At 40.9% G+C, this 17,501-nt stretch overlaps 1 protein-coding gene across 1 annotated transcript in view; it reads right to left on the minus strand.

The window, feature by feature from the left end:
* The window catches only part of CKMT2 (creatine kinase, mitochondrial 2), a 50,338-nt gene that overhangs the window by 19,778 nt on the left and 13,059 nt on the right, over window positions 1–17,501 (minus strand). Inside the window, exon 2 of the mRNA XM_027864275.1 lies at window positions 1,284–1,455. Within this exon, the coding sequence (XP_027720076.1) occupies window positions 1,284–1,435 (152 nt within the window). The 5' untranslated portion in view covers window positions 1,436–1,455. The remainder of the gene's footprint in view (window positions 1–1,283; window positions 1,456–17,501) is intronic.

Here is a 17,501-nt window from a genome sequence, read left to right on the forward strand (position 1 = left end):
GACCCCAGAATCACCAAAGTGCCTGAGGACGCTCTGAGCTGGTCCAAACCAGCTAAAAAAAAAAGAAAAAAAGACGAAAGAACAAAAACCTGGAGCCCTCTGCTCTGACCAGATGTTACCACTCCTCAGCCTCCCCAGCCTTCAGTTATTTTGTGAAACAACTTAACTCTCCCTGTCACTGTCCCTCCCAAGTACACATCCCTGCTGAAGTGTATTAAAACCCTGCCCCCGTTACCCTCTTTGCCCCTTGTGGGCACTCCTCTACTCCAGTGCTGCGTGGTGCTCTGAATTACAATTCCTTTGCCTCAGTTAAAGACCCTTCTTGTTGTTACTTCTGTACTTCTCTTTATTTCAGGTTGACATGGGATTGAATTTGTTCTGCTTGCCTGCTGAGGGCAGGGCAAGGGACAGTGGGTAAAAACTGAAAAGAGGCATATTTAGGCTTGATGTAAGGAAAAACTCCTCCCCAAATTAGAATTGTACAAAAGTGGAATGAACTGCCTTGAGATGATACCTCCTCATTGGGCATCTTTAAGTAAAGGTTGGATTACCACTTGTTGAGTGTTCATTATCAACAAGCATTAATTAAGCACCTACTGTCTGCTGGACACTATGCTAAGTGCTGGAGACACAAAGGCAAAAGGGAAACAGTTCCTGCCTTTGAATTTACAGTCTAGCAGGATCTATATTTAAGATGATATTTTTCAGGTAGATGGATTAGACTGAAAAGGGTCTTCTTAAACTTCTTTGTGTCTTGGACCCCTTCGGCAATATGGTGAATCCCATGGACCCCTTCTCAGAATAATGTTAAATACATAAAATAAAATACATATGATTACAAAGGAAACAGATTATATTGAAATGCACTTATTGATTTTTTTTGAGTTCATAGCTGCCCCAGGTTAAAAACACCGAGCTGGGTTGGGTATTGAAGTCTTTTCCAACTTTGAAAGGCTATGATTTTGTGATATCCTTGTCAAGAAAAGATTGTCTGGCACCACTGCTTCCCATCTTTAATGTACTCCAATCTGGAGATTTATAATCTGACTAGATTATATACTTAGAGTACGGAGAGCATGTTTTTAAGTTTCTTTGTGTCCTCAGTGAGACTGGCCGGGAGTGCCTTCCACCCGGTAGGCACTGGGATGTTAGCTGATCATCTTTAAGAGCAGGGCAAAACCGGGGATTCTCATTCCTGTAAAACACTCTCCCCAGATTTCTGGCACTGAGGAAGCAAGTCACCGACTCTCAACTAGAATTATTTTTAAGGCAGGGGGACTTACCTTGCAGGAAAGAGCCGGGTCCTTTCCTGAGCATGAGCGCTCACACTCTGCTGATTCAGCAGGTAGCTACCAGTTAAGGCACCAGTGCCAACAGTAGCTAAGAGCAGGGAGGCGCTTCGACCAGTTAGAAACCGAGAGAAGGCACTGGCCATCCTTCTTCTTGGGAGATTGCCTGGAAAGAAAAAAAAAAAGCATGGTTAGATACATGGCACTAGATGACCTTCATTGCTAAACAGAAGCAAACGGTAGGCTGTTACAGAGTTCACTTTTCTTATACGTTATAGGGGAAGATTCCAACAAAGGCCTTTGGGGCGCAACTTTAGAGTCTCCAACTATTCAGCAATGCCAGAGAGAGGCTACTGATATCACACATTAAAAAACCAGCAATCACATTGGGTTTCGCTTGGATGCTGATGTCTTAAAACAATTCTCCCAATCTTGGAGACAACAGGATTTAATGAAACCTAGAAAGATAAATGGGTGAGCTCTTAAAGTTACTAACTACTTGTAATGAACAGAACATAAATGTAAATGAGTGTGCTTTGTTAAAAAAGAGATGCTGGGCTTTTTTCTCTGCACGTTCTGGTAAAAAGTGAAATGTTTAGCCTCTCAGAGGTATATATTAACTTTTCACATCATTGGCCAGCAGCAAGAAACTTATCTCCAGGACTATGCCTCTCCCAATGATGTCATCAAGATCATTTATCCCTCCATGGTTTCATGAGGAATTGCTGTAGTATGGTGGGGAAAAAATGGACTCTGGAGTCACAGGATCCAAATTCAAATTCCACCTCTGATACTTATTACTTGTATAACCTTGAACAATACACTTAACTTTGTTGGGTCTACATTTCCTCTACTGAAAAATGAAAGTGACTGGCCTAGATCCCTAAGGTCCCTTTCAGGCCTATGTTCATATAACATATCAACGTCATTTTCTATTGGTTTGTACACATTGAAAAAAAAAGTAGCTGTTCTTTCCTCACAAATACATGGTTGTGTGACCTTAGGGATGCTTTCACCTCTCAGTCAGTCAGCAAGTATTTATTAAATGCCTACTGTTTGCTAGGCACTGAACTAAGTCCCAGTTCCCACCTCTCTAAAATAAGGGGGTTGAACTGGGGGATTTGGGACTGCTTTTTAAATCGAGTTTTACAATTCAGAAACTTCCGTCTTACCAGGAATTTTGTCCTTACATCTAGTAAGACGTTGAATTGGTAACTTTATGCTTTCAAGTGGCTCTGCCCTATAGCCCTAATGACTTATTTCTCACTCTTGGATACTGTGACCACCCTAGTGTAGGCCTTCATCACCTCACACTGTCTACTGATTGGTTTCCTATCCTCAAGACTCTTCCCATTTCAGTCCATCCTCTACTCAGCTGTCAAAGTGATCTCAAAACTCATGTTTTAAGTACTTATTAATGCCCATTTATGAGTCTTTTGTTATAAATCATTCCTTTTGTGGTAAGGAAACAAATAGCTGTCCTATACCTGATATCTACTACTTTTTTTGTATGGTAAGTGCCATTCTAGAATGGACCCTATGAATCCTTCTTGAATAAAAGTATTCTTCAGTCATACTTAACCTTCATTTTAGAGATTTTTCCTAGAACTCTAGGATGGGAGGAAAATGAGCCGGAAAGTGCAAGAAATACCTTTTCCCCTCTTTCTGGGGTCAGGGTCCCCAAGAAGTGAGCTCATTCTGGAGTGAGTCCAGAGGCAGGGTCCCTTGTGGGAAGATGCCTGCCTGGGCTGCAGAGGACACAAAAGATAAAGTCCTTTTCCTTCAAGGACCACCTGGATCTAACCCAAAGACCTCTAGGGGTGGAGCTAGCTTAAGTTCACCCAGGAACTGAATAAATTCTTGCAGACAGGACTTTATTTTTCCTCCTGACTGAACTAAATCCCTGTTGTAGATTTTGTTAAGTGAGAATCTTTCACCTTCCCTCTCAAAAAATGTAGTGTATGAGGGTTGTGCCTATAAAACTACACTGGGATAAAAGCACTTCATCATTCTGACAATTCTACCACCTTTGGGACTTTGCCTGTTAGTGAACATGCTTCAGACTCTATTTAAATACTTTCTGTAGCTGAAACTCTCGTTTAGAAGGGGAGTCTAATTTACTGTTTGTACAGATAGGACTGTATGGTATAAATAAGTAAAGCTTTCATAATGTCTTTGGAGGAAATTTGTGTAAAAGATGTAACCGGCATGCCTCCCAAACAGTCAGGATGGGGTTTGTCTTATTTTCCAGGCAGATTGTTTTATATCAGAAGATGTACCTTGTAAAGCCACTGGGAAAGGAGTTTGGAGAGGAGAGAAATCTATGCAAAGCTGTGTTGTTTTCTTCAATTCCCTTCATGCCCCATAGCATTAGTATAATCTCACTGCATGAATCTGTTAAGAAATCACACAGGAGAGGTGATGAAGGGCCAGCCTAGCTATGGTATGTCTCCCTTGGATAAAAGCTGGAGTATCTAGACGTATCTCATTGCTCGCTTCATAGCCGGAGGGCCTTGCAAACAGCATGAGTGACCTATAAATTCATTTTGGCTGAAAAAAATACTTAGGCCAAGTTTATTTTTTATGGTTGTCTTGTGCATAGAGATTCAGTTCCCTTTCCTGCTTGCCCCTGGAGAGCAGCTCTGACTGCTTACTCAAGAGACTCTGTGAAGGTGGGGACTGTCATGAAATTTCTAGTACTGGGCAACTAGTTGAAAGGATGCTTTTTTCTGGTAGTATTTCTTCTGGGAAATATGGGAAGGTTTAGCGAGGCTGAACTTTAAACTGACCATTTTTCTTTCTTCTTTCTCTCCCTTCACAGAAGTCTTTCCCCAGAGCCTGACTTGATGTAAAGGCCAGTTGGGTGCTACAGATATATGAAGGATCCATGATTTCATCAGCAGCCCTCTATCAATGCTTATTACAATCCATCTACTTTAGAAGTCCTAAGGAGTCATTTACAGTACATAGATCTCAAATGACTTGTCCAAGATCACACAGCTAGTGAATGTTCCCAAGGTGAGATTTGAACCGAGGACACCCTAACTCGAAGCCTAATATTCTATCCATGACATCATGCTGCCTTTTTGTGAAACAGACAAAAATATGAAACAGTCCCCAATACTATACAACCCCCATCCCACTCTAAATTGAGAGTGGCAGAGTGGTGGAAAGGGGGCCAGAGAGTATTTCAAATCCCATTGGTGTTAATCTCCAAATAATAATTTACCTGTTGGTACTGCACATGTGCCATCTTTGTCCAATGATCAATGAGAGATAGATATACATCTAAAGCATAATGGCTTGCACATAGTAGGTGCTTAATAAATCCTTGCTAAATTGAATTGAAATATTCTAAAGGGATAAAAGACAAATAGACAGGATCCACATGTACAAAAATATTTATAGCAGCTTTTTGTGGTGGCAAAGAATTGGAAATTGAAGGAATGCCCATCAATTGGGGAATGGTAAAACAAGTTGTGGTATATAGTTGTGATGGAATACTACTGAGCTATAAGAAAGTGTAAGAAAGATGGTTTCACAGCAACCTGGGAAGACTTATGTGGGCTGATACAAAGTGAAGTGAGCAGAACCAGGAGAACATTGCATACAGTATCAGCAATATTGTAATGACAATGTATTGTGAAAGACTTAGCTACTCTGATCAATACAATGATCTAAGATAATTCCAAAGGACTCATAATAAAAAAAATGCTATCCACCTCCAGAAAGAACTGATGGACACAGTGCAGATTTAAGCTTTTTTTTTTTAAACTTTTTCTTCTTGCTTTTCTTTTGCAACATGGCTAATGTGAAAATGTTTTGCATTAGTTCATATTATAATGAGTATCATATTTCTTGACTTCTCAATGAGGAAGGGAGGAGTTGGGAGAGAGACAGAATTTGGAACTGAAGAATAAATAAATAAATAGATAAACAAACAAACAAACAAACAAATGGAGTTGAATATTGTAATAAATTCAACCAAAAGGCATAAGTTGTAGATAAATGGAAGAATGACTCATTCATTCTTCTCTGTGAGGAAAATAATAGAGTTACTTTATCTTGTAGCCAAAGGCAACAAAAAACATCATTTCATGGAACATTCTGTTATTTCACCTTTCAGGGCTCTTAATGAGCATAAGCAAACAGACAATCATGAGGACAGATTCAGTTTACATGTTAATATCTATTGTAGAGACTAAGGAGGTGAAGAAAGTCTGAAGAACTTGGCAAGCTCCAAATTAAATCAACAGGTACCTTGACACTAGGTAACTTCAATGCAAGGACAGGTATGAGAAGAGGACGGCAGGAAGTTAAAATTATGTTAGAAAATAAGGTTCTAAATCAAGAAATGAAGGAGTCAAAAGGCTTAAAGTCTTATAGGCAAAGGCTTATAACTTAAATGTCTTGCACTTTTGCAGATGACCTATAAGAGCCTTGGAAGACACAAGATGAAATATATTACCAATGAAGACTTGTACACAAGACATGGTGTAAAAAGTCATAATAATAATACCCAGTATTCATATAGTGCTTTAAAGGTTTGCAATGTGCTTTACAAAAATTATCTCATTTTATCCTCACAACAACCCTGGAAAGTAGGTGATATTATTATCCTCATTTTACAAATAAGGAAACTAAGGCAGACAGAAGTTGAGTGACCAATGCCATATAGCTAATGAGTTCCTGAGGTCAAATCTGAACTCAGGTCTTCCTGACTCCAGGTTCAGGGCTCTATCACACTTTATCACCTAGCCACCTCATCATTAAAGAGGCAGTCTAGTTACATACTGAGAAGGAGTGATGATCAATGGATCACCCAAATATTGAACTTGTATTCATGATATATTCAAACTATCAGAGCATATTTAGATCCTCTATGGTAGATCATCAGAAAGATAGAGACAGGATTAACACAGGATGAGAAAAAAATTGGATAGATAACAATCTGTACCAGTTGGCAGGGTACACACATCTGAAAGATCACGAATGAATTTAAGAATAGTCCTTCCCTGCAATGCTAGGAGTTTCCTTACCTGGGAGCTCTCTATTCTAATTAAATCACAGATCCAGTCTGTATTCTTTTGTGTAAGTCATGTGCTAGATATTTGGGATAGAGATAAAAATGAAAACAACCTTATACTCCACTGGAATAAGTAATAATAATAGTTTGTTGTTGTTGTTGTTAGTATTATTATTAATGAATTATTATTATCTTGGAACCAGAGGCATAGCTAGCATTTTTTACACCTGGGGCAAAAATCATAAATTTATAAAATGAAACTGGGGCAAGCATCATGAAAAATAAATTCAATCAACTTTTTAAGGCAAAGCCAGTTGGAGAATGGATGGAACAGAGACCCTGGCACCCATGAAAGATATTCTACCAAGTGTGGTAAGGGTAACAGTTTACTTGGGGTGTACCAGCCAAAGGGTAGAAGAAGACACCCCCTGGTAGCTTTTAATTTAATGAATTATTCGTGCTAATTAGGTGCTAAGTTCAGTTGCTGCTATTCTGCTTAAAGACTATTAGGGTTGTCATCATCCCTTAAATTTTAGTACCCTGAGAAAAAGCCCTGGTCCCTCTTCTACTTATGTCTCTGCTTGAAAAGAACAGGTGTTCTAATGAATGACTTGAGTGGTAAGAAGGTATTTTAGGAAAGAAAAACCAACTTATGATACTCTACTAGGAAGGGATGCATGTACTACTCCCCTCTGCTTCCTATGGCTAAAGGACCAAATATTCTAGAAATGACAGCAGTTATGGTTCTCTGTATCATTTGAGCAGCCAGAGAAAACCTTTTACATGGCTCAGCACGATTTAGCCATATTCAGGGCTGACATATCCTATGGAGAACCAAATAAGTTCTGATGACCACTAGGTCACCTCTCACAAGGGTCTCCAATTCTGGGTTTGGGCAGAAAAAGGTTTAGTCTTAAAGGATCCTGACTCTATGGATCAGGCTTTTTTCACACTCTTATTATGTTTCGCTTGAAATTATTCCAGGAAAACCCCCCACAAACAAAACCAAGGTTTGTCTCTTAAGATTTCCTCAAAAGGTATAATTAACAATATCCCTTCTAAAAAAGTTACTCAGTGTACAAAGGAGTAGGTGTCGGGTATAGGACAGCTATTTATATCCTCCACTACAAAAGAAATGCTTAAAATTCGGAAGACTCATAAGCACATATTGACAAGCATTTGAAACATGAAGCAGTAAATATTTGCTTTTTTTATACTCTCCTGAATTGTAGTGCTGCTGAACTTATTTCTTTTTCACCTCTTATTGCACTGTTTTAGCCACAACTCATTCCAGGTTCGTATATTCTGCCCAGGCAGTTATACATGGGTCATTTTCCTGGCCATGGTCATCTTCTCTTCCAAGAAGGATGTAGCTGCTGAAAGGACCTTCCACAGGGACAACCAACACCCAGACCATTCATCTCAAAATTACTGTTCAGGCACCTGAGCTCAGGGAAAGAAACACAAAGCAGAAGAGGCAGCTAAGGACCTGAGGTCCAGTCTTGGGCTCCCCTAGGCAAGCACATGCTTTTGCTGCTGTGGGCATGTCAGCACCATAGGTGCTCCTGGGAAGGAGGAGGGGAGGAAGAGAGAAATTTACCTCCTCACTAACAGTCCAAAGGAGAGAAGTTAGAATCCCAAGCCTTGTGACTGAAAAAGAGAAAGAGAACAAACGCAGGCATCTTTTCTCCTTTTAATTCTACCAAGTGGGCCTTATTTTCTGGATTAGTCGCCAATGTTTAAATATGTGTATTTATACCTTCACTTTGTTGTTGTTTATAAGTATGCTAGCATACATTACGTATCCCCCACAAGCCCTATGTCTCTTCACCACTGCCTTGCTGCCCTCCCCCAAGACGACAAAAACTTTCACAGAGAAAAATGCATTGGCAACATTTTGCAGGAGCTAGCTTGCAACCCCAAACATACATTGCAGTATACTATGAATTATCCTGCCACATGCCTATGAGATAATAACAGTGAACAATGTCAGATGGACAGGTGTGTTGGCCTGGATTAAAGTACTTTGTAAAACGGGATTAAAACATTTCGTTGTTATTGTTGTTGTTTTCTCTCAGGAGAGGGAAGTGTGTATTAAGGATACAATTGCCCTTCATTCTTCATAATTAAAATACTATCTTTCTGAGTAAAAATGAAAAATTGTGGAACAATGAAAGCAGATAAAATTGTACCCTCCTTCTCTTCCCCTGCCTCACCCTGTAGTTTGAGCAGGATGTATTTTGGTCGTGTAGAGCCCCCAGCTCTACAGTCCTACATAGACGTGTATAATGAACATATGTATGAGTGCAGAGCCAGAGCCCCTTGTGAGAAGTGACCCCCTCCAAGCTCCGAGCTCTACAGTCTGACATAGACATGCAAAATGAACATATGTATGAGTGCATATGTAAGAATGGGGTCCAAACCATGCACCCCATTTTAGCCTTAACTAGGTGAGAACATTTTCTCACAATCTAGCCGTCACTGATAGGTCTTAAACTATGTGCCGAGAGACCTTCAAGCCTGAATTATAAGAATCATGTTTGGGTAGGACCAGGAACCATCTATAAATTATCAAGTGAGTTGAGAAGGGATTGATTTCCAGAAATTAGAGCAAGTATGTCTTTTCAGCACACCCCTGAGGGTGAAATACATAGACAAAAAAGGAAAGGCCTGCGTCAGTCTTGGCCATGTCTTTTTCATCCCCTCCTGCCGTTGACTGGAATGAGTTTTGAAGGGTCTGGAGGACTCTGGACTCCCTACATTACCGTCTGTGTCCTAGCATTGTCACCCAGGACATCAGGGGCTGGTGGCAGTGTCTACACCGGGAGCCATGAACAGACTGGACTTACTGTACCACAGGGAGCCCAGGAGATAAACCATACCATGCCTATGGGAAACATCTTGAGAACCTCACAGATGAGAGAAAAAGATTTTCAGTAATTGGAAGCTGTGAGTTACCCCTCTGCAATGTAAACCCTCTAAGCCTGAGCCCACTTTCCCCTGGACCCTGTGGGAGAGGATATTGTAGACATTTTGGAGGAGCATTTTCTACCAATTGTTCTCAAATAATGAGTTGTTAAAATAACCCTTAATGAATAAATAAATAAATAGATAACCTATAAAAGGTACTTAAGGCTGACTGATTAAATTGATTCTCAACTGACAATCTTGAAGGAAAGCACAGGGTTTGGAGGTGACTTAAGCCAATGACATTAGAGACTCACCCCAGACCCCTCAGAGATACCTGTAGGGAGATGTAAACAGTAAGTTTTGGAACCTGACTCATTTGAGAGTGGTAGTTGGAATAAAGATATCTCAGAGCTTACTTATAAATATATACCCCTATAATGTGCCCGTAGGATAGCTAGTTGGTGTAGTGGATAGAGCTCTGGATCTGGAGTCAGAAAAACCTGAGTTCAAATCCAGCCTCTGGTACTTACTAACTGTGTGACCCCAGGCAAGTTATTTGACCCTGTTTGCCTCAGTTTCCTCATCTGTAAAATGAGCTGGAGAAGGAAATGGAAAACCACTCCAGTATCTTTGCCAAGAAAACCCCAAATAGGGTCACAAAGAGTTGAACAGGACTGAAAACGATTGAATAACCAAAAGTGCACATGGGAAAACATACATAGATTATTATTCTGCTACCAAGGTAGTTTAAAGGATCATTTTGAAATCGCAGGCCGACTGTTGTGTTTTCACTTCTAATTTCTTACTGCCACCCACTCGTCATCCCTTGATTGGACTTCAGTGAGCAGGCAGGAGTCCCCAGGCCTGCTAATTCAGTTCGATCCCTCAGAAAATCCCTAGAGCACCACCATAGCAAGCTATGGGATGTGGTGAGAAAGAGAGAGTCAGGTAACACTAATGACATGAGACAGGTAATCACATGTAACCATCTTCTGTGGGCTGTGATGCTTTGCATCTCTTGTTTTCCCTTCTTCTACTCACTCAGAATGTTAATGGAAGAAGACACAGATGATCCATGCTAGGGAGGGATTTCAGCTACCTCCTAACCACAAACTCACTACTTATTCTCCCACCTCATTTTCTTCACAAGCCCTTTTGGAAGAGAGACATTATCAACAGGAATCCTTTTTTTACTCCAGCTCTCTGTAGTTAGGAGAAAGAGGCAAATCCTAATACAGCAAGCTCAGACCAGAGCTTAAAAAAGACTTCAAACCACCCCCCACCAGAGGTGAGGGTAACTGTCCTGGGGTCAGGCAGAGCATTCCCAGGCCACTTCCTTCTGCTTCTGTCTCTATACCTGCAAGACTGTCCATTTAATACTCTGGTGTGGCCACACAAATCTATAGAACTAGAAGATCTCTAATCACGCCAAGTTTCACTTCGGTTCAACACCCAGTCCTCTCCTAAACTAAGACCACAAAGGGCATCCATGCATTTAAGTATGCTTTTCTCTATCATTGCCATATGAAACATGCATCTGCCTTTCCCACCCATCTGGAGCAGGCTGGTCTTCAAGATCTACCTCTGCTCCATTCTCCTCCATGAAGCTTCCCCAGGCAATTCTAGTCAATGGTCATTTCCTGGTCCTCTGAATTTTTCTAACACTTATCATCTGTCCCACTGATCATGCACAGCCTTATGACATTCTTGTGTTAAACTTAATCATCTCTTGCATTGCTAGTTATTTACTGGACCTATAACTTCATTGATGTAGGAAGCGGCCAATGAGGAACTCCCTCTACCAGTACAGACTGTCACCTTCTCTGAAATGATAAAGTTTTAGAGGGTTGTCAGGGCTACTAAGAGGTTAAGTGAGTTGCCCAGTGTCAGGATCTGAACCCAGGTCTTTCTGACTGGCAGGCCAAGTCTCAATCCCTAATGCCACATTGCCTCTCTCACTGATGCCATTTAGAAACAGCTTGGCAAAATGGAAAGAGCGTCAAATTGGGAGCTAGGATGATCTGGGTTCAAAATCTGACACTATACTAGTTGTGTAAATATATCTAAGTCACTTACTATCTCTCTCTCTGTCTCTGTCTCTCGTCTGCCTCTCTTTGTCTCTGTCTCTGTCTCTCTGTCTCTATCTGTCTCTGTCTCTCTGTCTGTCTCGGACTTCCCTATTAAGTTATAGAGGGGCATAAGAGCCTGAATATAATTCTCCTTAATAGCAGGTGTGGCGTCTTCTGCCTTGCCCACAGTCAGCACTTAGTAGACAATGCTTGCTGGTTGACCCCATCCATCTGTAGGCTTCTGTGGGCAGGCAACTTAGATGAGCTCCAGAAAGAGAAGCTCTCCCACCAGGCATTTCATAAACCCACCATTCACTCTGCCTTTCAGATAATTAATGAAACTATTAAGGAACAAGCATCTCCCCCAAGGGAGACCCATGAAGCACCCTTCCACCAACCAATATCCTAGCTGCTATTTTTTTCAGGAGTTTCCCTTATAGTCCTTCAGTTGAGTTTTAGATCCATCACCCTAATGTTATCTAGGTGGCACAGTGGATAGAGCGCTGGGCCTGGAGCCAGGAAGACCTGAATTCAAATCTGACCTCAGACCCTTACTAGCTGTGTGACCCTGGACAAGTCACTTAAACTCTGCTTTAATCCACTGAAAAAAGAGATGGCAAACTACTCCAGTATCTGCCAAGAAAACCCCATGGGCAATATGGTCCAGAAAGTCACAAAAAGTTGGACACCACTCAACCACAACAACAACAACAACAACACCACATATTTATTAGATCGGATAAAGAGAAAGGGATGAGTTCCTACAATTGTTCAAAGTCTTCTAGAATCCTCTTCTGGGCAGCTAGGTAGCCAGTGGATGGAGTGGCAGCCCTGGAGTTAAGAAGATTCATTGAGTTCAAATCCGGCCTCCGGTACTTCCTAAGTGTGTGACCCCGGGAAAGTCATTTAACTGTGTTTGCCTCAGTTTCCTCATCTGTAAAATGAGTTGGAGAAGGAAATGGCAAACCACTCTAGTATCTTTGCCAAGAAAGCCCCAAATGGGGTCACAAAGAGTTGGACACGACCTAACAACAACATTAATCTCCAAGCCAATTTGAATTAATTTGGTGAGCAACACTGCAAGAGATACTGGATCAAATGCTTAGACCCCAGCTCTGTTCCACCGTGTGCATCCTTTCCTGCTAGCACTTTGGTAATTCTAATGCTGTAAGAGCTACCAAACATGTCCCATGAGCTTTGCTCTGCTCAGCTGGAGATCTCGGCTCGGGTCTCACTCCCTCTTTGGCAAGCATGGAAGGGTGGCAGGTCACGAGGCTCCTGGATCTGTAGATGGCAGACCCCCTAGCAATGTCCCTTCTGTCTGCTTCCACAGGGAACACAGCATAACCCCTCTGCTCCAAGTTAGTTCAGGAAGTGATCAGCATTTCTACAGGAAAGTATATTAACAGAGGGACTTAGGGAAATAGGCAAATTCCCAGGCCTGGGGTGAGAGAAGACGGAATGTGGTGTGGGAGAAATCTAATAGGCAAGATCTAGCAGTTCCCAAACTTCTTTCTCTGTGAACACAAAAGCAGCCAGTATGTAAGTGACCAAGCAGAGTGATAGCCAGGTTTTCTTTTCCCCTCTTCAAAGACAAGACTGAACACAGAATCTTAGATTGGAAGACACCTTAGAGTTCATGGAATCTAACAACCTATCTCACGGAAGATGCTTTTCTATAATATCTTTTTTTTTTTTTGGCTAGGCAATGGGGCTAAGTGACTTGCCCAGGGTCACACAGCTAGTAAGTATTATGTGTCTGAGGCTGGATTTGAACTCAGGTCCTCCTGAATCCAGGGCCAGTGCTCTGTGCCACCTAACTGCCCCTTTATAATATCTTTTGATAAAAGTAGTGCAGTAGATAGAGCGTTGGAATTGGAGTCAGGAGAGACCCGAGTTCAGATCCTGACTCTGACAATTGCTGTATGACCATAAGCAAATCACTTGACTTCTCTCGCAATTTTCTAATATGTAAAATGTAGTTAATGTTATCAACTCATATCAATTCCTTCCCCTGCCCCCCTGGAACAACCCTGAACAAATGCAACTCCCTCTTCTTCATATTAACTTCATGATAATATCTTCTTTTCTCCCTCTTTTGCCTTTACATAGCAGGGCCATCTTCATCCGTCCTGATCTATATCTTGCCACTGGACCCAGGTAGCTCCAGAGGAGAAAGTGAGGCTGGTGACTTTGCACAACCCTGCCTCACTTAAATCCAATTCATTTACAAGTCATGGCATCACCTTCCTGATGCCATGGTCCTCTTACAGAAGGAAGGACAAACAACAACAATAAGCCTTTACACATTCTTGACTAGCTTCTAGGTTGAAAACTGATTAGAAAAAAACAACAAACAACTGCCCATACTTTTTTTTTCTCCACTTCCTCTCCTCTCCCTCATTTTGCAATCTGGCTTCTGACCTCATCACTTTTACTGAAACTGCTTCCTCCAAAGCAGTTACCAGTGACAATTCCCCTTGGACTCCCAAGTCCAACACTGTATCCACTGTACTACTTTTATCATTACAGAAAAGATTCTTCTATGGGATAGGTTATTAGATTCCATGAACTCTAAGGTGTCTTCCAATCTAAGATTCTGTGTTCAGTCTTGTCCTTGAAGAGGGGAAAATAAATGACTTACTATAAAACCTGGCTATTATTACCTTCTTAATCTCTTAATCCCCAAATCTGGTGACCTTTTCTGGGTTTCTATACTATACCTCTCTGATGCATTTGACACTGTTGACTCCCCTCTCCTCCCAAATACTTTCTCCCCTCTAGTTTTCATGATATCACTTTCTCTTTTTCCTCCTACCTCCTTGACCACTCTTCTCCCTCCTTGACTGGATCATTATCCATACCATGCCCCTCACTGTGGGTGCCCTACAAACTTCTGTCCTGGGCAGCCTTCTCATCTCCATCTGTACTCTCTCATTTAGTGACCTCATCGGTTCCCATTGGTTCAATTATTATCTCTATGTATATGACTACTAGATCTACGTATGCAGCCCTACTATCTCTCCTGAGCTCTAGTCTTACATCGATCAGTCAGTCAAAAAGCATTTATTAAGTACTTATAATGTGCCAGGCACCAGTGGCTTAGCACAGTGCCTGACACATAGTAGGTGCCTGCTTAGCATAATGCCTGACACATAATAGGTCCCTAATTAAAGTTGATTGATTGCTAATTGGGCATTTCTAACTGTTATGTCCTGTAGGTTTTTCCAAACTCAATACATTTAAAACAGAACTGATGTTTTTCACAAATTTATGCCTCTTCCAAACTTCCTTGTTTCTGTTTGTTTTTTTTCTTTTTGGTGAGGCAATCGGGGTTAAGTGACTTTCCCAGGGTCACACAGCTAGTAAGTGTCAAGTGTGTGAGGTCAGATTTGAACGCAAGTTCTCCTGACTCTAAGGCTGGAGCGCTATCCACTTCGCCACCTAGCTGCCCCCACACTTCCCTATTTCTGACAAGGCTACTACCATCCTTCTCAATCACTGGGTTTGCAACCTTGGAGCCATCCTTTGTTCTTGATTCTCTTTCACCCTGTACCCAGGTGCCAAATGTTATTCATTCTATCTCTACTACATCTATCTCATTTCTTAGGCAGGGGCCTCCGAATTAGCTTCTCTGGCACCAGTCTCCCCCTGCTCCCTTCCATCCATTGTCCATGTAGCTGCCAGAGTGATATTCCTAAAGCACGAACCTTACCATGTGACCACCTTACTCAAGAAGCTTCTGTGACTCCCTATCATCTCTAAGATAAAAATATACAATTCTCTATCAGTGCAAGCCATTCACAATCTGGATCCAGCCATCTTTGGTGGGTTATTGCATATTACTATTCCCCTTCACACACTCTGAATTCAAGCTAAACTGGATGACTTGCTGTTCCATGTACTTGAAATCTCATCTCCTGCTTACACTCTTTGCACAGGCTGTGCCTCATGCTTGGAATACTCTTTCCTCTCCTCTACCTCTGGGCTCCCTTCAAGGCTTAGTTCAGGTGCTATTTCCTACATGAGGCTTTTACAGACCTCCCCACCCCACCCCTCACACTTTATTAGTGTTCTTAATTCTCTGCCTCTCAAGCCACAGAAATGACTAATTATTTGTGTATTGATTATGCATTGATTAATCCTGGGATCCATGTTAAAATCACCTGTTAAGATAACTTTAGAGGGGTAGGAGAACTAGAACCTTAGAGCTGTAAAGAACCATAGGAGTCATTACACTTTTCAGCTAAGGAAACTAAGTCCCAGAGAAATGCAGTGATTTTTCACATTATATCCCTGCCCAACAACCCTGCCCCCCCCCAAATTCCCTGAAGGCAAAGCCTGTTTTTTGTTGTAAGAACAGAGCAGAAGCTTAGTAAATGCTGGTTGAATTGAATTGAGTTGAATTAATGAAATCTTGTCTCTTTCCGCGTTTAAGTGAACACCTAGTATCTATATTAATTAAATAACTCATTTTGTTGATATGAATAATGATCAAAATGTGGCCATTCGGATTGTTTTTAGTAGAATTAGAATGAACTTGAACACCACATAAAACACATCATGCTTTCGCTCACACAGTTCCCCACTCTTAGAATGCCCTCCTCACTCCAAATCTACCTTTTCCTTCTTCCTCTGAAATATATTTTGCTTGTATCTTTCTTATATTATAGTTATTTGGGTATATATCATATGCCTCTACTAAACCATTAGCTTAATGAAAACTGGACTTGTATCTCATCTAAATAGTATGTTTCCCTCCCTTCCCCACCCCTCCTCCAGCACAATGCTTTCTCCATTTATAGTAGGTGTTTAAATGTTGACTTGACTTGAGTTGGGTTAATGTCTAAGATTTCTCCTAGCTCTAAATCCTATAATTCTTCGAACTTAAGTCTTTCTTATTTTTGCTTAGTTCCCATTAGGGACCAGGCACCCTACTGGATACTTTTGCCCCCCTGCCATTGACTTTGAAAAGTCAGATATTAAATTACCAGGTATGGAAACAGGATAATAATTCCAGGCCAATATCTCCCCAGTAGGGCCACTGGCAAGCTTAGCTGTATGAAATGGCTGGAAAGTACTTTGAGCAACCATCCAAGAATGGTGCTTTGATTGCTAATGATCTATAAAAATTTTAACATGTTCCATTGTAAGCTCTTGCAGCCAGGGGCTTACCAGCTGAAACTTCTTTGGAGAGCACTCAGAAGAGCACCATAAAAGTGTGGAAAAAATAAATAAGTTTCACTGATCCAATGGAATTTAAAAAGCCATTTTTAATTAGTAAAATTCCTCTTTATAGATTTTAAAAGCAGTTTTTAAATTTTTCTACCTTCAAACATAGACAGTAACTAGAACTAGGTTTACAACTTATCTTTTGGGATATGCTTTCATTTAAGATTAAAAAATGATTTGTCATCAATTGTGTGACTATAAATGGGTATTTTGAAAATATTTGAAAATAATTTTTTTCTGTGTAAATAGATTAAATATCACACACACACACACACACACACACACACACACATCCTTACGATTTATTTCCCCTCTAGTCAATGCTTTAGGCAGTTGTCAAATTCATCTTCCTAAAACTATTTTTATCATGTTGTTCCCCTACTCAAAAGACTCACTAACTCTCCATTACTCATAGAGGAGAACCCAAACTCCTTAATATGGTATCAGAAAACATTTGAAATTCCCTCACCTACCTCTCCCCCACCCCCACCTCCCAACCTGTAGATTGCACTTTTTTCTTTTTCTGGTCCTGCTCTGACATTAATTAGTTTTGGGAAAAGTCACTGCACTTCTCTGGGACTTAGTTTCCTTATCTGTAAAATTAAAAGGGTGTAATGACTCCTATGGTTCTTTACAGCTCTAAGGTTCTAGTTCCCCTACCCCTCTAAAGTTATCTTAACAGCTGATTTTAATGTGGATCCCAGGATCAATCAATCAATTGATGTAAAAATAGTCCAAGGATTCATTGAAAGGTATGGCTGCCAATCATACTTATCAACATGAATGACTGGTTAATTATATGCTCTGAGCTTAGACCCACGGTACAAAAAACCAGTAGGCCCCTTGCCTTAGTTTCCTCAATCTTATATAGGTCTTAGTTGTATCAACAGGACAGATACAATGATATTTTACAGAGGGCAGAAGGGGAAGATTAAGATTTGTACATCAAAGAACAGATAGCAGAAATGGAAGCTC

The sequence above is a fragment of the Vombatus ursinus genome, unplaced genomic scaffold, assembly GCF_900497805.2.
Source record: "Vombatus ursinus unplaced genomic scaffold, bare-nosed wombat genome assembly UNPS02014774.1, whole genome shotgun sequence".
NCBI lineage: Eukaryota > Metazoa > Chordata > Mammalia > Diprotodontia > Vombatidae > Vombatus > Vombatus ursinus.